The sequence below is a fragment of the Equus caballus genome, chromosome 1, assembly GCF_041296265.1.
Source record: "Equus caballus isolate H_3958 breed thoroughbred chromosome 1, TB-T2T, whole genome shotgun sequence".
Lineage (NCBI taxonomy): Eukaryota > Metazoa > Chordata > Mammalia > Perissodactyla > Equidae > Equus > Equus caballus.
Genome location: NC_091684.1, coordinates 130,331,107 through 130,351,835, shown reverse-complemented (window position 1 = coordinate 130,351,835; position 20,729 = coordinate 130,331,107). Strand labels below are relative to the sequence as shown.

The 20,729-nt window shown below is 36.8% G+C and overlaps 1 protein-coding gene across 50 annotated transcripts in view; it reads left to right on the top strand.

Moving 5' to 3' along the window:
• The window catches only part of SCAPER (S-phase cyclin A associated protein in the ER), a 521,075-nt gene that overhangs the window by 61,280 nt on the left and 439,066 nt on the right, over positions 1–20,729 (top strand). For all 50 annotated transcript variants that reach the window (XR_011438966.1, XR_011439156.1, XR_011439026.1 and 47 more), the window contains 1 exon segment: positions 13,349–13,466. Coding sequence is in view for 23 of the 50 variants with exons in the window: in XM_070267830.1 (XP_070123931.1) it covers positions 13,349–13,466 (118 nt within the window). In the remaining 27 variants the exon portion in view is untranslated.

Below are 20,729 nucleotides of genomic sequence, written 5' to 3'. Positions count from 1 at the left end.
CTCATTTTCACTTAGTTTGCTTATTTCCAAGTCCTCTGGACATACTTCTGTGTTTTTATTGTTTTCCTTTTGGACTGGAGCTTTTATAAATTGCTGGATGGTAGAGGAGCGGTTTTTGTGCGTGATGGTATAATTCGGTTGCAATTACAGCCTGTTGCGTTTAGATGGGGGTCAAGAGCTGTGCATTCTGAGCCCTCTGTCTTCAGCCACGATGGCGCTGCACAGCGTGGGTTGGGGAAGGAGGAGTACTTTCTCTTGCGCCCCGACCTGGATTCCAATCAGCTCTCGCTCTCTGGTCTCCTGGGGCCCTGGCTTGATGGAGTTCTCCCATGTGAAATCTTTCCCCCATTAGAGGGTTTCTGCTGCAGGGGTCTTTGGGAATCCTGGGTGATCCCCAGATGCGCAGCCCCTACCCCGCTCCTTCCCTCACCCAGGCAGCGATCCCAGTCTCTAGGGGAGGGAGCGAAGTTCTCTCCTACTCTGTTCCACCTCCTCCAAGTGTGGCTCCAGCCTCTCTGCCCTCTGCTGTTTGGCTGCTGTGGGTCTCCGACAATTTGTGTTATTAGGATTTTTTTTTTTGTGGTTGGAAATCAGTGGTTCTTTTTGGTTGTGATTTGGAGGGGAGAGAGTCCCAGGTGAGCTCACGCAGCAAAGTTTCTGACCTCCATCCTTTTGTTTTTAAGGTAAGGTATGTCTCTTTTCAACAGTATATAATTAGGTATTTAATTTAATCTGACACTTTGTTCCTTAAATTGCTGTTTTTTCCTTTATATTTAATGTTATTATTGATACATTTAGGTTTAAGTCTACCATGTTGATATCAATTCGTTTACTCTTTGACCCAATTTATCTTTGATCTCTTCCTGGCTGCTTTCTTATTTTCTTTTGCATTACTCAATTGTGTTTATTCCATTTTTCCCTATCTATAGCTAGTTACTTACATATTGTTTTATTATTCTTTTGGTGAGTGCCCTAGAGATTATAACATTCCTCATTGAATTATGAGAGTCTGTTGAAAGTTATTATTTTGATCACTTTCTGGATAATGCAGAGACCTTACCACACTTGAATTCTGTGTACTCTTCTTCCATCTTTTGTGATATTGTTACACACTTTGTTTTTCATATATTTTATGTTTCATAGGTTAGTATTAAAGGTAATACTATAGTTGAATAGTAACTATGTTCTTACTTGTGTCGGTGTTGCAATCCAATGTACACATCAGGATAGATGCGGAGAGGGCTGATGGCCATTTTGAGTTCATTATAACCAGTGTTTCAATATATACATAACTTACATCTGTTAAACACACGCACGTGTTCTGGACAATGTAATTAGCGAATGCCAAGAATTCTTAGTGATTTCTCAAGAAGCCCCCCCTCGGCCTCTGTTTTGATATTATCATGTTATTGCTGTGCTTGTATATTTTTATCTCGGAGCATGCAAGGCCTCCTAGGTAACAGACCCTCCTGCTCCTGATATCGTGTCTCCATCTGTGCCTCCAGGCGACCGTGCCTGGCTTAGGTTGCCTCCCCCTGGAGGTCTCACCCGTCATTGGCTAACTGGCCTTCTCACCTCTGGGTCACAGTTTGTTGGCAAGCCTTTTCCAGTGATTATTAACCCTTCCTGGGTCAGGGGTGGCTACAACTTGTACCCGGACTTTTGCCGTTTGTCGTGTTCTTCATTCATTCCGTTGTTGATGTGCTTCCATCTGTTATTATTTTCTTTCTTCCTGGAGAATTTCCGTTATTTCTTCCAGTGAAATCAGTTTGGCTACCAATTCTAATAGATTGTGTTTGTCCAAAAATGTTAATTTTGCCCTCACTTTTGAAGGACATTTTTGCTGGATAAATAATCTAGATTGGTTGTTTCTTCCAACACTTTAAAGATAGTCCAGTGTTTTCTGGTTTTTATCGTTTCTGTTGGAAAATCAACTGGAGGTTTTCTCATCATTCCTTTAAAGGTAATGAGTTGTTATCCCCTCTGTATGCTCTTAGCATTTTATGTTTGCTTCAGATTTTCGTCACTTTTTCTGTCATGGGCTTAGATAGAGTTTTCTTTGTTTTTATCCTGCTTGGGGGTTTGTAGAACTACTGGAAGGCTTGGGCGGCTCACCTTTTGCCAATTTTGGAAAGCCTTTTCCTTTCAAAAATATTTTTTTGTCCCATTCTCTCTGTTTTCTCCTTCAGGGACTCCAATTATACTGTTATTCACTGTGTCCCATTTATCTCCTATTTTCTCCTCTGAGTTTTTATATATATTGTTTTCCTTGTACTCTCACATAGATATTTTCTACTGTCATATTTTTCAGTTCACTAATCCTTTCTTTTGCTATATTCAATTTGTGATTAAACCCATTTATTGAGCTTTTAATTTCAGTAATATTTTATTTCTCCTTTAGAATATCCATTTGAATATCATTTTGTGTTTTTTTCTATTTTATTTTTAACTTTCAAAATGTGCATTTTTGCTGAAAAATGCATATTATAACTTTTAAGTAATCAAGAAATCCATGAATCTGTTTTCCTGATAAAAATATACATTGTAGCGGCTGGCCCCATGGCTGAGTGGTTAATGTTCATGTGTTCCACTTTGGCGGCCCAGGGTTTCGCTGGTTTGGATCCTGGGCGAGGACCTATCATCACTCATCAAGCCATACTGAGGCGGCATCCCACATAGCAGAACTTAAGAGGACCTATGTATACAACTGTGTATTTTGGGCTTGGGCCAGAATTAAAAAAAAAAAAAAGATTGGCAACAGATGTTAGCTCAGGGCCAGTCTTAAAAAAAAAATTGTAACAGGTAAGGCTAACATCTCCTTGGACTTGGTAATTAATCACTAATCCTCATCCCCATCCCCATCCCTTCCTCCCTCTGCCCCTCAGGTAACTATGTCATCAGTGTTTGTTGTGGTTGACTTCATTTGTTATTAGTCTTTTATGGATAGTTTCACATGTTTCTGTTTGGCACTGTTTCCTTTTAGCACTTTGAAGGTATTATCTCATTGACTTCCTGCATTAATTATTTCTGATAGGAAGTCATTTGTCAGTTTTATTGTTACTGCTTTGAAGATTCTTATGCCTTTATGGCTACCTGTAAGGTTTTCTTTTTTTGGTTGTCAGTAGTTTTTACCATAATATGTCTAGCTCTTTTTCTTTTTATTTGATTATTTAAAAAATGTATCCTTTTTGTGATTCATAGTGCCTCTCAATCCTATGGCATAATGTTTTTTTGTTAGTTTTGGAAAATTCTCAGCCTTCGTATGCTCTAATCCCATTTTTGTGTGTTTTCTTCCCAGACTTCAGTTTTTACTCCTATGTTTGACCTTTCATTTTATTTCCTATGTCCCTTGCTCTCTTTTCTACTTTTTGTTTATGTTTTCATTCTAGATATTTTAGCCTGATCTAATTCACTAATTTCTTGTTAAACCTATCCATTGAGTTCTTAATTTCAGTTGAAAAAAAACTTTCAGTTTTATAATATTTATTTGACTTTTTTTAGGTCTGTACTTCTCTGCAGACGCTTTCAAACTTGTCTTTTTATTTTTCTGTGCATTAGGTAATTAAAGTTACCTTAAAATCTTTGTTTGATAATTTCATTATTTTGGTCATATGTGGGTATATTTTTCTTTTCTATTATTTTTATTGATTTTCAGATATTTGACTTGTAATTTTTTATTGGGTGCAGATGCTATATGTGAATAATTAAATATATAATTTGATTTCTAACATGATAACATGTTTTTCCCTAGAATATTTACCTTTGTTTTTGTCAGATGGCTAGGGACACTGGCAGTCGTAGTTTAATCTTGTCAGAGATTGATATGATTCAAAACTGTCCCCATTTTTTGTGAGGGCTTGTGTATTTTTTAAAAAAATTATTTTATTGAGGTCATATTGGTTTATAACATTGTGTAATTTCTAATGTACATTATTATGTATCAGTTTGTGTATAGACTACATCTTGCTCACCCCTAGTAGTCTAGCTTTTATTCATCACTATACATGGGCCCTTTAACTCTTTCTCCCTCTCCTCCCCCTTTCCCCTCTGGTAACAACTACTCTGTTCTCCTTATCCATCTGTTTGTTGATCTTCCACATATGAGTGAAATCATATAGCGTTTGTCTTTTCTGTGTCTGGCTTATTTCAATTAGCGTGATACTGTCAGAGTCCCTCCATGTTGTTGCAGACGGGACAATTTTGTCTTTTTTGCGGCTGAGTAGTATTCCATTTGTAGATATACCACATCTTCTTTATCCATTCATCAGTTGATGGGCACTTGGGTTGCTTACACATCTCAGCTGTTGTGAATAATGCTGTGATTAACATAGGAGTGCATAAATCTATTTGTGTTGTTGATTTCAAGTTCTTTGGATAAATACCCAGTAGTAGAATAGCTGGGTTGTATGGTAATTCTATTTTTAATATTTTGAGAAATCTCCATTCTCTTTTCCATAGTGGCTATACCAGTTTGCATTCCCACCAGCAGTGGATGAGGGTTCCCTTTTCTCACATCCTCTCCAACATTTGCTGTTTCTGTCTTGGGAATTATTGCCATTCTAACAGGTGTAACGTGATATCATTGTAGTTTTGATTTGCATTTCCATGATGATTTGTGTTGTTGAACATCTTTCCATGTGCCTGTTGACCATCCATATATCTTCCTTGGAAAAATGTCTGTTTATATCCTCTGCCCATTTATTGATCAAGTTATTTCTTTTTTTGTTGTTGAGTTGTATGAGTTCTTTATATATTTTGGAGATTAACCCCTTGTCGGATATATGATTTGCAAATATTTTCTCCTAGTTGGTGGGTTGTCTTTTTCGTTTGTTCAGGGTTTCCTTTCCCTTGCAGTACCCTTTTAGTCTGACGTAGTCCCATGTGTTTATTTTTTCTTTTGTTTCCATTGCCTGAATAGATATGGTATTTGAGAAGATACTGCTAAGACCAGTGTTGAAAAGTGTACTGTGTATATTTTCTTCTAGGAGTTTTATTGTTTCAAGTCTTACGTTCAAGTCTTTAATCCATTTTGAATTAATTTTTGTGTATGGTATAAGATAATGGTCTACTTTCATTCTTTTGCATGTGGTTGTCCAGTTTTCCCAACACCATTTATTGAAAAGACCTTCCTTTCTCCATTGAATGTTCTTGGTTCCTTTGTTGAGGATTAGCTGTCCATAGATGTGTGGTTTTGTTTCTGAGCTCTCATTTCTGTTCAGGCTGTCTGTGTGTGTGTTTTTGTGCCAGTACCATGCTATTTTGATTACTATAGCTTTGTAGTGTATTTTGAGTTTAGGGAGTGTGACACCTCTGGCTGTGTCTTTTTCCTCAGAATTGCTTTGGCTGTTTGGGGTCTTTTCTTGTTCTATATACATTTTAGGATTCTTTGTTCTGTTTCTGTGAAGAATGTCATTTGGATTCTGATTGGGATTGCATTGAATCTGTAGATTGCTTTAGGTAGTATGGACATTTTAACTATGTTTATTCTTCCAATACATGAGCATGGAATATCTTTCCATGTCTTTATATCTTCTTTGGTTTCTTTCAATAGTGTCTTTTAGTTTTCAGTGTATAGGTCTTTCACCGCTTTGGTTAAATTTATTCCTAGATGTTTTATTCTTTTTGTTGTGATTGTGAATGGGATTGTGTTCTTGACTTCTCTTTCTGCTAGTTCATCATTAGTGTGTAGAGATGCAGCTGATTTTTGTAAGTTGATTTTGTACGCTTCAACTTTGCTGTAGTTGTTGATTATTTCTAAAAGTTTTCTGGTGGATTCTTTAGGTTTTTTTATATGTAGAGTCATGTTGTCTGCAAACAGTGAGAGGTTTGTTTCTTCCTTTCCAATTTGGATACTTTTATTTCCTTTTCTTGCCTAATTGCCCTGGGCCATACCTCAAGTGCTGTGTTAAATAAGTGGTGAGAGTGGGCACCCTTTTCTTGTTCCTGTTGTCAGAGGGATGCTTTCAGTTTTGCACCCCTAACTATGATGTTGGCTGTGGATTTGTCATATATAGCCTTTATTATGTTGAGGTCCCCATTTCATTGAGAGTTTTTATCATACATAAATGGATGTTGGATCTTGTCAAATGCTTTCTCTGAATTTATTGAAATGATCTTGTGATTTTTATTCCTCATTTTGTTAATGTGGTGTATCACATTGATTGATTTGCAGATGTTGAACCATCCCTGGTATAAATCCCACTTGATCATGGTGGATGATCCTTTTAATGTATTGCTGTATTTGATTTGCTAGGGCTCTTCTATTTCTGATTCACCATTACTCCTGGGATGAAAGTCTTCTGGGTTTGAACCTAAAGCCTGGGTTGGCCCTGGGCAAATTTTGTCTTTATACTTTTGTGAATCTGTCAAACTTTGCTTGGCTTCTCAATCTTGCTTGCGATTGTTGAAATTGGCAGGTGCCTCTGGGAGAAAAGCAACCCTGATTGCTGGACTCACCTATTTAAGTTTCTGTTTTTCTCTGATCTTGGCCCTATAGTTGCTAACTTCCTCCACTTTTCTCTGGTGCTTTTAAACAGATGTTAAAAAATTTGTTCAGCTTTTCCAGTTTTTCTCAACTGCATGGTTGGTCTGAATTACCTAGCCCTTCATAACCAGAAGGGAAACCGACAGATTAGAAATTTATTTCTTATAATTAGATTTCTGTTTCATGTAATAGTTCAATGCAGGTATTCAGCATTCAGCCTTTCACACCGTAATTCAGGGACCAAATTAACTCTCATTCTCTAGAGAGTTCTGTGTTGGATCCTCTGCATGTGGCCAGTGATTGGGAGGAAAGAGAGAGAATATAAGTGGTGATGTAGATTCTTTTCATAAGCCAGGTCTCGAAATGGCTTACTTCATTTTTTCCTGTATTCTAGTGTGCAGAACTTAGTCACATGGCCATCTACCTGCAAGAGAATCTGGAAAGTGTTGTGTAGCTTTGTGATAGGAGAAGAAGCTCATGGTTTTGGTGAACATATGGTAGTCTTTGTCACAGAGGCTGTTATGATAATTTATGCTTGACATGATAATGGTTTGTATTGGAGTGATATTAGTGGATTTATGGCTTCAAGATATATTTAGGAGATAGAATTGGTAAGATTCAATATATCTGCTCTAACATAGATCCCAAAACAGAGTAGCTCATATAAGATTGAAGGTTATTTTTTTCCCATGTAATAGTCGAGACAGCCTCAGTTCATCTAGGGCTTTACCTTTAGAAAGGCAATTACTAAATTCCAGCTCATCAGTCCATAATGTTAAGAAAATTGTATCAGTTATTTAGTTTCTCAGTAAGTTTCATATAAATATATGCGAGTGTTACCATGCTTAGAATTTTAATGTACTCCTGGTGTTCACTGACTGGTAATCTTGTCTTCATTCTACTTAAAATATGAAGGGCTTTAGTAGTCGGAATTTGAGAAAGGTTCTTTCCTCAATTATTTGAAAAGCTGAAGAGCCACTTAAAAAAAAGATATTTCATTTTATGGAAAAGCAGTATTATCGATGGATTTTGAAGAACTTGTGTAACTAGAAACTTTCATGAAATTACAAAGATAAAATTTAATAAATGATGCTTGAAGCCATTTCACGATTATGAATAAAGTTGCTAAAAGTAGAAATTAGTTAGGTTTTTTTTTTTTTTTTTTTTAAACCTAAGAGAAAGAGAAGTTAATAAGTTCTTTTCCCAGTCCAGGAGCAAGTCTCAGAAATACATATACCCTTTAGTGAACATTCTGAACACTTGCTTTCCTAGATTATATGCTATAAGAGTTGAACGTAAAAACTTTCACTCAAGACTGATATATATGCTTTTAATTGAAACATTTAGTATTTGAACAAGCCTCTGTAAAATCTCCATACAGCACTAGGTGGCACACTGTGACTTTGGATGAAAATACATGTATTTTGTTCATCTCCTTGAAGAAAAGAACCTAGGTGAAATTAATAGTTGAAATAGATATTTATAATGTTATGAAGTATTTCAGACTCATTTATTGCATTTCAAACCCTGATACTTAAAGTGTTTAAAACTATTGTACTTAAGTTACTACTGACATTTTTATAAGAATAGGATTATTAAAAATTAAGCATGTATTACAGAAAGTACCTGTGCTTTAAATTGAAAAATGGTTTTCAGTCAGGGGTTGTAGTAAGATGAGTGTTATAATGTTTTTGCATGTGAAGTATTGGAATTAAGAATGAAAACAAAGTCTTGAGCTGGTGGCTTTTTCTTTGTATGTATATGTATTAGGTAGAAAATAAATAACTTCACAAAATTTATGGTGGAACCGAAATGTTCATAGAAGAAAAGAATATTAGACTTCAGGTTTTCTGGTCTACGATTACTACAAGACTGCTTTCTTGTGATCATTTTAGTTCCTAGAAAATCATTACTTTATGAAGACTCTTGAGTTAGAATATAATGTGTAGGATAGTGAATTTTATGATATCTATCTACCTATAAGAGTTTCTATGATTGCATGAGGGAATCATCTAAAAAAGAGCTGAAAAGTAGCCCAGGTATTTAAACTTATTCATCTGGCCTAAAAAGAATATTGATACTTCTTGGTTAAAACAATGCTCAGGTAACCTAAATGATAGGTGCCAACCTAAGTTATACAGAGCTAATGATCATTGGGAGATGTGTTTAAGTAAAAGGAGGAGATTTTATGGTGTTACATTGATTAGAAAGTATGGGAATAGAGAAGAGATGATTCACGAATTTTGCACAGGATAAAGCTGGGACAGTGATCACAAACTGATGAGTTCCAGTGAACACTTATGAGTTAGATTAAGTAGATGCCATGTGGATATCAGGGTAAGGTCAGAGGAACGAAGGAATGTGGGTGCAGGGTATTTATTTTAAAGATGTAAAAACTTAAGCGGAAAATTTGGGTCAACCTCATAGCACAGAGTATTAGAGTAGAAGAGAACAATCTTTGTTTTCCTAATGGTTTGGGCTGGTTGGTTGGTTCATTCATTTGTGTACACTGAAACTCAATTCTTACCAGTCATGGATTTAGCTCCTGTGGTTATTCCCTCTTTCCCTATGTAACTCAGTTTCTCTTTCTAATGGATCATTATCATCAGCATAAAAATATACTATCACCTATCTTAAAAACTTTGTTTATTTCCACTTTCTTCTTTCTCTATTCTCCTTTATGACGAAACTCAAAGGTTTTTTATACTTGCCATCTCCATTTTCTCACTCATCATTCTCTTGAACTCTCTTCAATCAGGATTTTGACCCTACTAATCTACTGAATAGGCAATAACAAGTTATTGACTTATTAATTTTTATAAATTATTACTTTTATCACTTTTTGGACAATGCAAAGCTGTCATTGTTACTCCTTTAAAGGTGAGGTTTTTTTTTTTCCCTCCTCTGTTTGCTTTTAAGATTTTCTCTTTGTTTCAGGTTATCATCAGTTTTTCTGTGACATGCTCTGGTCTGGTTTTCTTTGTGTTTGTCTTGCTTGGAATTTATAAATATTCTGGAAGAATTGAGTTTGTATCTTTTGTCAACTCAAAGCAAATTTGCCAGTTAGTTTACCCTAAAGATGAGTTTATTCGGGAATAGCCAAAAGAAATTGCAGTTTGGGATGTGCATGCTATGGCAAACCAAAGGCAAATCCTGGAAACAAAGGAGAGAAGTTTCTTTTTAGAGAAACAGGAGGGGAGGAAGGGGCTGTTCCAAGCAAAAGTCCATTGGAGGAAAGTAACAGTTCAGGGCGGCAATATCTTCTCATTGGCTGAGCTTTGGTGTTCCTCGTTGGCTGGGTTATTGCTCGTCGGAAGAGAAATCTTCCTTCAGCAGTAAGGTAGTTTTACTTTGTGACCAAGATGGAAGTGTAAGTCTCTTTTTGTTTGGTGTAATTGACAATGTATGATAGGGTGTGAGAGCTCTCCTTAGAGGCCTTCCCAACTCCGATTTACTTAAGGTTTCTTTTGTTAATTTCCGTATTTCTCTCAACTTTGTTTTATACTGTCAAATGCGTTAGTGGGGCAGTTGGTGAAATTTAAACAATTCTTTTAATTTAGATAATAGTTCGTATCAATGATAATTTCTTGATTTTGGAGAGTATCCTTTGCTATAGGAAATAGACATTGGAGTATTTTAAAGGGCAAGGGGTATCATGACTGCAGTTAATTCTCAAGTGTTTTAGAAAAAAAATACATGAGGGCATTTTGACAATTCTTTGTCCTAATTTGAAACTTTTCTGTAATTTGAATTTATTTTAAAATAAAAATTAATTTCTATCTCCCAGTTGGCTTCTCACCACACAGCCACTCTCATTTGTTTATATATTGTCTATGACTGCTTTCACACAAAACAGCATGATTGAGTAGTTGTCACAGAGACTATATGGTCTGGAGAGCCTAAAATAAAAAATTATTTATTGGCAATGGAATATCATCTTCAACCACCATATTGAGGAAACAAATAATGCTGATAACATTATGTGTTGGAAAGGCACGTGACAATACACACTTGTAAAAACTTTAGGAGAGCCTTAAGGGTCTGGAAGATAAAGACAGCTCCCTGAATCCAAATCTCTCCATAATCCTACAGTCAGCTTCCTCCAAATCATACAATCAACAAGGAGAACAAACAAAGCTACATATAATCAAGATTTCAGCATTACAAGAAGACGAGGAATACTGTAACCTTCAAATGTAGGCTCATAACTAAATACCACATTCGAAGCTAGCTCCTACTGCTACTGAAAACCTTTGGAAACAATCAAGTGAAGTTGCACGTTTTTTCAAATGGAATCTGGTTGTTTCTCTGCCTCCCCCCTAGAATAATGGTATTAAATAAAGACATATTAGAAACAAACAAACAAATTATTTATTATCTGGACCTTTGTAGAAATTTGCTGACCCTTGCTCTAGAGTATAGTGACTTTTTTCTTCTCTTCAAGTCATACTACTCATTACTAAGTTCCTTTGTTTGAGAATAATGTATTGCTTTTCTTTCACATATTCCCCAGATAAACGAGCAATTAAAATCAACCAGTAGGTGAGGAGAACTCAAAAGGGAACGGAAAGAGTAACATATTACAAGTGAATAACCACATTAAAAGGGGTGAGGATGAGAAGAACTAGAGTAATTTTGGAAAACGAAATCCAGTAGTTTCACCAGATCCTGTAAGGCTAAAGATAAGAACTTTATAGAAATGCTATAATCTTGTTAATAAATGTGTTTCTCACGGAGATATGGGTTAGCAATCTTGAAACTACTTTATGTATATATTAGAATTGAAAAGGTAAGTAAATATATTGTAGATAATGAGAGCTAGTTTTCTTACTGGTGGAGAAATAAATTACAGATAAGGAAAGGGGAAGGCTAAAATGAACCTTGAGGTGTAAAGTTGAAATCAGAAGTATCAGTGTAACTCATGGATTTTTATATATCTATGTAGATAGATACAGAAATACAGATGTGTGTATTGTGGACTAGTGTGCATACATATATTTTCTGTTTTCTCTCACGATTCTATGGGTTGACTGGGTGGTTCGTCTGTTGTGCCTGGGGTGCTGGGATGGCAGCAGACATCTGGGGGCTTGACTGGGCTGGAACATCCAGGATGGCTCAGTGGGTGGTGTCTGTCAGCTGGGGGTTCAACTGGGGCTGTCAACCAGAGGGCTGCCTTTACATGCTATCTCTACTGGTGTCTTGGGCTTCTGATGGCATGACAACTGGGTTTCAAGAGAGTATCCCAAGAGGGAGTATTCCAAGAGAGCCAAGTGGAGACCTCAAAGCTTATGACCTAGTCTCAGAAGTTATGCACTGTAACTTCCACCTCATTTTAGTGGTTGAAAGGCAAGTCACAGAGCAGGATTCAAGGGGAGGGGATTACACAGGGGCATGAACACCAGAGGTTTGGTTTACCGAGGAGAAGGGGAACATCTTTGAAGACTAGCTACCATAGTGATTAATTCATGTATTATTTTTTGCTCTTCCTTGTTTGGTTCACTCATTTGGAATGTTAACTCTTTGAGGTCAAGTACAATACAGCCATCAACTGCATAATGATGTTTCAGTCAGTGACAGACTATGTATATGATAGTGGTCCCATAAGATTAGTACCATATATCCTAGGTGTGTAGTAGGCTATATCATCTAGGTTTGTGTAAGTACACTCTGTGATGTTCACATAAGGATGAAATTGCCTAACAACACATTTCTTAGAACTCATCCCCGTTGTTAAGTGATGCGTGACTGTATCTATATTTCTTTGTATTCGCTTCAGTGTCTTACACAGTGCCTTACACATAGTAATTGCCCAGTAAAGGTGTTGTTGCCTAATGATTCCAGGAATGCTAAAAGTCCAGGCTAGCAAAAACTAGAAGAGAAGATGAAGGCACCCGTTAATTGGACTGGGACTTTGGGCTGGGTTCCCTAGGGAACTTTTTTCAGAAAGAGGCAGATTTCCCACATGGACTTAAGGGTTAGGCAAGGAGGCTGCATCCTCATGCTCATAGGGATACTTTATAGAGCCCCTTTCTTTTCATTGATACTTGGCTTCTAAAAACAGGCTGTTTTCAGATAGCATATATTAGTGGGGAGGTAATTTCTTTTACGTTACCATACCTGGCTACCGTTGGCCCAGGGTCTTGGTCAGGCTGAACCTGTAGGCTAGTATTGCTTTCAGCTAGGTGGGGCTAAAGCAGGCAAGAAATTATACACACACACACACACACTCATACTCATATATGTATATATTTACGTACATGTATATATGTATATATTTGTACACACATCTACATACATATACACACACATTGTGTGCAGTAGTTTGAGTTTTAAAATTTGCAATTTAAATATGTCAGCTACAGGAATTATTGTTTAGATCCCAATAATTTGGAGATAAAATTTTGCAGTGGAAATTTACAAATGAGTGGAAATTTACTTTAGTGTTATCTCTAGGGAAAAAATAGAATCTAAAACATTTTATGCCACAGAGAGCTTTCAGGGGGAATACATAACATGTTTGTGAAAACTGCTCTCTTCCACACTTTGTCTTGTTGATTTGTAAGGGGTAGTGCTGAAATGGGAACAGAGCAGTGTTTGTGCTCCTTAGGACACTTTTTCATCCTTTGATTGTATTTATTCTTGAAATAATTTGTTTATTTTAAAAATTGTAGGATTGTCTTCTTAGAACTAAAAAATATCTGTAACTTACTTTCTTTTCTCTGTTTAACCACCTTTCCAGTCCCAAATTAGTTTCAAGGGTTTCCTTTCTGAGAAAATGTGAAAAATAATGAATTTGTTTGCCAAATATATTTTATATGTTGACTGATCTAATAATCTAATAAATATTGTCTTTTCTGTACATAGGCTTCATTCCAGCGCTCCAATAGTCATGACAAAGTAAGGAGAATAGTTGCAGAGGAGGGTCGTACAGCCAGAAACCTAATAGCTTGGAGTGTTCCACTAGAAAGCAAAGATGATGATGGTATGTATTAAAGTTTCATTTTTGTTGTAAAGAAGGATATATTTAGTCCTGAACAGTAGATAGACTGACTGAAAACTGTTTACAATGAGAACTGGTGGGCAGTTAGTATATATTAAAATAGAAATGCATTTTTAATTTTTTTATTGTAACTAACATAAATGATTTCATGAAGGTGTTATTGTTTTATTGTTTCACATAAGGATGAAATTGGGTTTGTTATATTATTAGGACTGGCAGATTAGGGTTTTATTTTTTAAAGTTACAGAAGATTTAGATGTTTTTCTTTTATTAAATTCTTATAAAAATAAAAAATAGGTTTTAAAAAAATTCGCTGTATTTACCATGATTAGGTACAATTTAATGAATGATTTAGAAAAGATAAGTATATTTCGTTAGGTCTCATTATTATTTAAACTAGAAAAAATATCTTTTCTCTTCAGTCCCTTCATTTTAATGGCTAGGAGCAGTGCAAGCACTGCCTAGATCCTGGGGATCTAGAAAACTGGATAGGGAAGCAGAAAAGAGGAGATTGAAGTGTGCCAAAGGAGACCTCACTGAAAATTTCTGGGGACTTGTAGATATTCCTTACATTGGGTTTGCATGATGTCTTTTAATGCTTAAATTTTCTTACGTATTTTTGGAGGGATTCCAAAGAAATTAAGTTGTATCCTTTTCAGTGCCTCATAGGAGGCACATGATGTTGGTTTGTCTTGTTACTAGTGATGCCAACTTTTTTTTTTTTTTATTGAGTTAATGATAGGTTACAATCTTGTGTGATTTCAGTTGTACATTAATGTTTGTCATTTGTGTTGTAGGTGCACCACTTCACCCTTTCTGCCCACCCCCCACCCCACATTTCCCCTGATAGCCACTAATCTGTTCTCTTTGTCTACATTTTTAAATTCCTCATATGAGTGGAGTCATACAGAGATTATCCTTCTCTAACTGGCTTATTTCACTTAACATAGTTCCCTCAAGGTCCATCCATGTTATTGCAAATGGGATGATTTTGTTCTGTTTTGCAGCTGAGTAGTATTCCATTGTATATATATGCCACAACTTCTTTATCCATTCATCTGTTGATGGGCACTTAGGTTGCTTCCACGTCTTGGCTATTGTAAATAATGCTGCAATGAACATTGGGGTGCATAGGACTTTTGGAATTGCTGACTTCAGGCTCTTTGGATAGATACCCAGTAGTGGAATGGCTGGATCGTATGGTAGTTCTATTTTTAATTTTTTGAGGAATCTCCATACTGTTTTCCATAGTGGCTGCATCAGTTTGCATTCCCACCAGCAGTGTATGAGGGTTCCATTCTCTCCACAACCTCTCCAACATTTGTTACTATTAGATTTAGATATTTTTGTCATTCTAAATGGGTGTAAGGCGATATCTTAGTGTAGTTTTGATTTGCATTTCCCTGATCAGCGATGATGAACATCTTTTCATGTGCCTATTGTCCATCCGTATAACTTCTTTGGAGAAATGTCTGTTCATGTCTCCAGCCCATTTTTTGATCGGGTTGTTTGATTTTATGTTGTTGAGTTGTGAGAGTTCTTTATATGTTACGGATATTAAGCCTTTGTCAGATATATGACTTGCAAATATTTTTTCCCAGTTACTGGGTTGTTTTTTTGTTTCAATCTTAGTTTCATTTGCCTTGAAGAAGCTCTTTAGTCTGATGAAGTCCCATTTGTTTGTTCTTTCTGTTGTTTCCCTTGTCTGAGAAGACATGGTGTCCGAAAAGGTCCTTTTAATACTTATGTCAAAGAGTGTACTGCCTACGTTTTCTTCTAGAAACCTTATGGTTTCAGGTCTCAGCTTTAGGTCTTTGATCCATTTTGAGTTTATTTTTGTGAATGGTGAAAAAGAATGGTCAATTTTCATTCTTTTACATGTGGCTTTCCAGTTTTCCCAGCACCATTTGTTGAAGAGACTTTCTTTTCTCCATTGTATGCTCTCAGCTCCTTTGTTGAAGATAAGCTGTCCATAATGTGTGGTTTTATTTCTGGGCTTTCAATTCTGATCCATTGATCTGTGCACCTGTTTTTGTACCAGTACCATGCTGTTTTGATTACTGTAGCTTTGTAGTAAGTTTTGAAGTCAGGGATTGTGATGCCTCCCGTTTTGTTCTTCTTTGTCAGGATTGCTTTAGCAATTAGGGCTCTTTTGTTGCCCCATATAAATTTTAGGATTCTTTGTTCTAATTCTGTAAAGAATGTCATTGGGATTCTGATTGGGATAGCGTTGAATCTGTAGATTGCTTTAGGTAGAACGGATATTTTAACTACGTTTTTTCTTCCAATCCATGTACATGGAATGTCTTTTCATCTCCTTATGTCGTCATCCTATTCTCTCAGAAAGGCCTTGTAATTTGCATTATGTAGGTCCTTCACTTCCTTAGTTAAATTTACCCCGAGGTATTTTATTCTTTTTGTTGCGATTGTGAATGGTGTTGTGTTCTTGAGTTCTTTCTCTGTTAGTTCGTTATTAGAATATGGAAATGCTACTGATTTATGCAAATTGATTTTATACCCTGCAACTTTGCTGCAGTTGTTGATTACTTCTAAGAGTTTTCCAATGGATTCTTTGGGGTTTTCTATATATAAGATCATGTCGTCTGCAAACAGCGAGAGTTTCACTTCTTCCCTCCCTATTTGGATTCCTTTTATTCCTTTTTCTTGCCTGATTGCTCTGGCCAGGACCTCCAGTACTATGTTAAATAAGAGTGGTGATAGAGGGCATCCTTGTCTCGTTCCTGTTTTCAGGGGGATGGTGCTCAGTTTTTGCCCATTGAGTATGATGTTGGCTGTGGGTTTGTCATATATGGCCTTTATTATGTTGAGGTAGTTCCCTTCTATGCCTATTTTGTTCAAAGTTTTTATCCTAAATGGCTGTTGGATCTTGTCAAATGCTTTCTCTGCATCTATTGAGATGATCATGTGGTTTTCATTCCTCAGTTTGTTGATGTGGTGTACCACGTTGATTGATTTGTGGATGTTGAACCATCCCTGTGTCCCTGGTATGAATCCCACTTGATCATGATGTAGGATCCTTTTGATGAATTGCTGAATGCTGCTTGCCAAAATTTTGTTGAGAATTTTTGCATCTATGTTCATGAGTGATATTGGCCTGTAGTTGTCTTTTTTCGTGGTGTCCTTGTCAGGCTTTGGTATCAGTGTGATGTTGGCCTCATAGAATGTGTTAGGAAGTGTTCCATCCTCCCTCATTTTTTGGAATAGCTTGAAAAGGATAGGTATTCAATCCTCTCTGAAAGTTTGATAGAATTCCCCAGGAAAGCCATCTGGTCCTGGGGTTTTATTCTTTGGGATGTTTTTGATTGCTGTTTCAATCTCTTTCCTTGTGATTGGTCTGTTCAAATTGTCTGCTTCTTCCTGAGTCAGCTTTGGGACATGGTAGGAGTCCAAGAATTTATCCATTTCCTCTAGGTTATCCATTCTGTTAGCATAGAGTTTTTCATAATATTCTCTTATAATCCGTTGTATTTCTGCAGAGTCTGTTGTTATTTCTCCTCTTTCATTTCTGATTTAGTTTATTTGAGCTTTCTTCCTTTTTTTCTTTGTAAGTCTGGCTAGGGGTTTGTCAATTTTATTTATCTTCTCAAAGAACCAGCTGTTTGTTTCATTGATCCTTTCTACCACCTTTTTCCTTTCAATAGTATTTATTTCTGCTCTGATTTTTATTATGTCTCTCCTTTGGCTGACTTTGGGCTTTGTTTGTTCTTCTTTCTCTTATTCAGTTAGGTGTAGTTTAAGATTGCTTATTTGGAATTTTTGTTGTTTGTTAAGATGTGCCTGTATTGCGATGAATTTTCCTCTTAATACAGCTTTTGCTGTATCCTTTATGAGTTGGTATGGCGGGTTACCATTTTCATTAGTTTCCAGGTATTTTTTGATTTCTTCTTTAATTTCTTCAATGATCCATTCTTGTTCAGCAGTGTATTGTTTATCTCTGCATCTTTGTGCCATTCTCAGCTTTTTTCTTGTAAGTAATTTCTATGATCGGAGAAGATGCTTGTTATTATTTCAATTTTTTTACATTTGTAGAGGCTTGCCTTGTTTCCCAACATATGGTCTATCCTTGAGAATGTTCCATTTGCACTGGAGAAGAATGTGTATTCTGCTTTTCTAGGATGAAGTCATCTATATATGTCTATTAAGTCCAATTGTTTTACTTTTTCATTTAGCTCCACTATTTCCTTGTTGATTTTTTGTCTGGATCATCTGTCCATTGATGTGAGTGGGGTGTTGAGGTCCCCTACCATTATTGTGTTGTTTTTAACATCTTCCTTTAGGTCTGTTAATAGTTGCTTTATGAACCTTGGTGCTCCTATGTTTGGTGCATAGATATTTATAAGCATTATTTCTTCTTGATGAAGTGTCCCTTTGATTGTTATATATTTCCCCTCTTTGTCTCTCTTTACATGTCTTAATTTGAAATCCACTTTGTCTGATATAAGAATGCAACCTCTGCTTTTTTTTCTTGCTATTAGCTTGAAGTATTGTCTTCCACCACTTCACTCTCTGAGCCTGTGTGTGTCCTTAGGGCTGAGGTGTGTTTCCTGGAGGCAACAAATTGTTGGATCTTGTTCTTTAATCCATCTTGCCACTCTTTGTCTTTTTATTGGAGCGTTCAATCTGTTTACATTGAGACTGATTATTGATGCATGTGGACTTAAAGCTGTCAATCTGTTGCTCATTATCTGGCTTTCCTCCTTTTCTCTTCCTGTGTGCTTTATCCTACCCATTTGATACTGCAATTTCTTATGCTGGGTTTCTTCGATTTTTCCTTATTTGTTTTCTGGCTCTGTTCTGTTATTTAGTTTAGTGTCTACCCTGAAGTTTGTATTTGGAATCTCGTGTATAATATAGTGTGATCTCTGGTGGTCTCTTAGTTACTTGGCCTAGACTAATTTAGTCCCTTTGCTCTTCCCCTCCTAAATTATTGTTTTCATTTCTTATTCCAACTTGTGTTATGAGTTTGTTGTTAGAGTGATAAGATCGTCTTTGCTTTGGTAGTTTCCTTACCTTTATCCTAATGCTATAGTTGAATATTTGCTATCCTATTCTGGTTCTGTTTGTCTGTCTCCCTACTCTGTGGTTTGTGACCCCTTTCTCCCTTTTTTCTTTTTTCAGGTATGAGAGCCTTCTTGAGGATTTCTTGTAGTGGAGGACTTTTGGTCACAAATTCCCTTAACTTTTGTTTGTCTGGAAAAGATTTAATTTCTCCCTCATATCTGAAGGATATTCTTGCTGGATAGAGTATTCTTGGCTGAAGATTTTTATCTTTTAAAGTTTTGAATATGTCACTCCATTCTCTCCTAGCTTGTAAGGTTTCTGTAGAGAAATCCGCTGAAAGTCTGATAGGAGCTCTTTTGTAGGTTATTCTCTTCTGTCTTGCTGCCCTGACTGTTCTTTCTTTGTGTTTCATTTTTGCCATTTGTTCTACTATATGCCTTGCAGTAGGTCTTTTTACATTGATAAATCTAGATCTGAAAACTTCCTCTACACACATTTCTCCCTCAATCCCTAGATTTGGGAAGTTCTCTTCTATAATTTCATTAAGCACACTTTCTGTTCCATTTTCCTTTTCCACATTCTGGGGAATTCCTATAATCCTTTAATTCTTTCTCCTCATTGAATCTGCTATCTCGCTAATACTTTCCTCATTCCTTTTAATCCTTAGTTCTCTTTCTTTCTCTGTCTGGAGCCATTCAGCCTGTCTATCTTTGATTATGCTAATTTGCTCTTCTATGGAGTCTACCCGGGCATTCAGGGAATCCGTATTCTGTTTTATCTGGTCCATTGTGTTTTTCATCTCTAGTAATTCTGTTTGATTCTTCTTTATAATTTCAATCTCTTTTGTGAAGTAACTCCAGAACTCAGCTTGTTTCTCTTTCTCTCTACCTCATTGAGTTTTTTGATTATAGGTGCTCTGAACTCATTTTCACTTAGTTTACCTATTTCCAAGTCTTCAGGAGTTAATTGTGTGTTTTTATTGTTTTCCTTCTGGTCTGGGGCCTTTATAAATTGCTGGATGGTAGAGGAGCGGTTGTTTCACATGGTGGTAGAATTCGGTTGCAGTTCCAGCCTGTTGCCACTAGATGGGGGTCGAGTGCCACACGTTCTGAGCTCTCCGTCTTTGGGCAAGATGACCGCGCCCTGTGTGGTTTGCAGGGGCAGGGAGGGCCGGTTTCTCCGCACACTGATCTGGATTCGATCAGTTCTGTTCTATGGTCTCCCAGGGCCCTGGGTTTATGGGGTCCCTGCGCACGGAAGCTTTCCCCCGTCACTGGGTTTCCACTGTACCGGTGGCGGGAGTCCTAGACGATCCCCCGGTCACGCGGCCCCTCCCCTTCTCCTTCCCGACCCGCACGGCCATCCCAGTTTCTAGGGGAGCGAGCGAAGTTCTCTCCTACCCCGTTACAGCTCCTCCGAGGCAGGCAGCAGGGACTCCGTCCTCTGTCTTTTGATACTGTAGGTCTCTGAGTCCTGGCATTAGGTTCATTAGCTGAAATTCAGGTTTTTTTGTTCAGTCCTTTCTTGTACTTTGGAACGGAGAGAGTCCTGGGTCAGCTCACCCTGCCGTTTTGCTCCGCCTTCTTCCGATCTGAGGTTTTTTTTCAGTGATGTCAACTTTAATCCCTTTGTTGAGATGTTATCTTCCAAGTTTCTCCAGTATAAAGTAATTTTTTCCTTTGTAATTAATAAATAATTTGCGGTAAGATAGTTTGAGACTATGTAACTATGCTGTTTCACTTGAAATAATCCATCCGGCTTTAACTTCCATTGATAATTCTCAACGGAGTAAATTATTCCTCTCGTCGTTGCAAAATGGTCATTTGCAAACCCCATTCTTCTTTCTACATTTATTAGTTGGCATTCTAATGTAAGGAAGAGCTTTCTCTTTTCCTCTTTGGGTTTATATATGTCTGTATGTATTCAAATTTGTATGGACTCATGGTTTCTTGTTTCTTAAGCATCAAAGCATCACTCTGCTTTGACGCTTAAGTTGTTCTAAATTTCTCTAGTGGGAGACCTGCTAAGCTGGCTCCTGTTGGTTTTTGACGTGTTCTCATTCTTTGAGAACATCCTTACACAGCAGGATGTTTCAAGCTATACAACAGTTCACCCATGTTTTATTCTTTTTTATTTATTTTATGTTTACATTTTACTTTTTACATTTCTATTTAAAATTTTAGTTTTTATTGATTTTATCTTTTTACATTTGTATTTCTGATC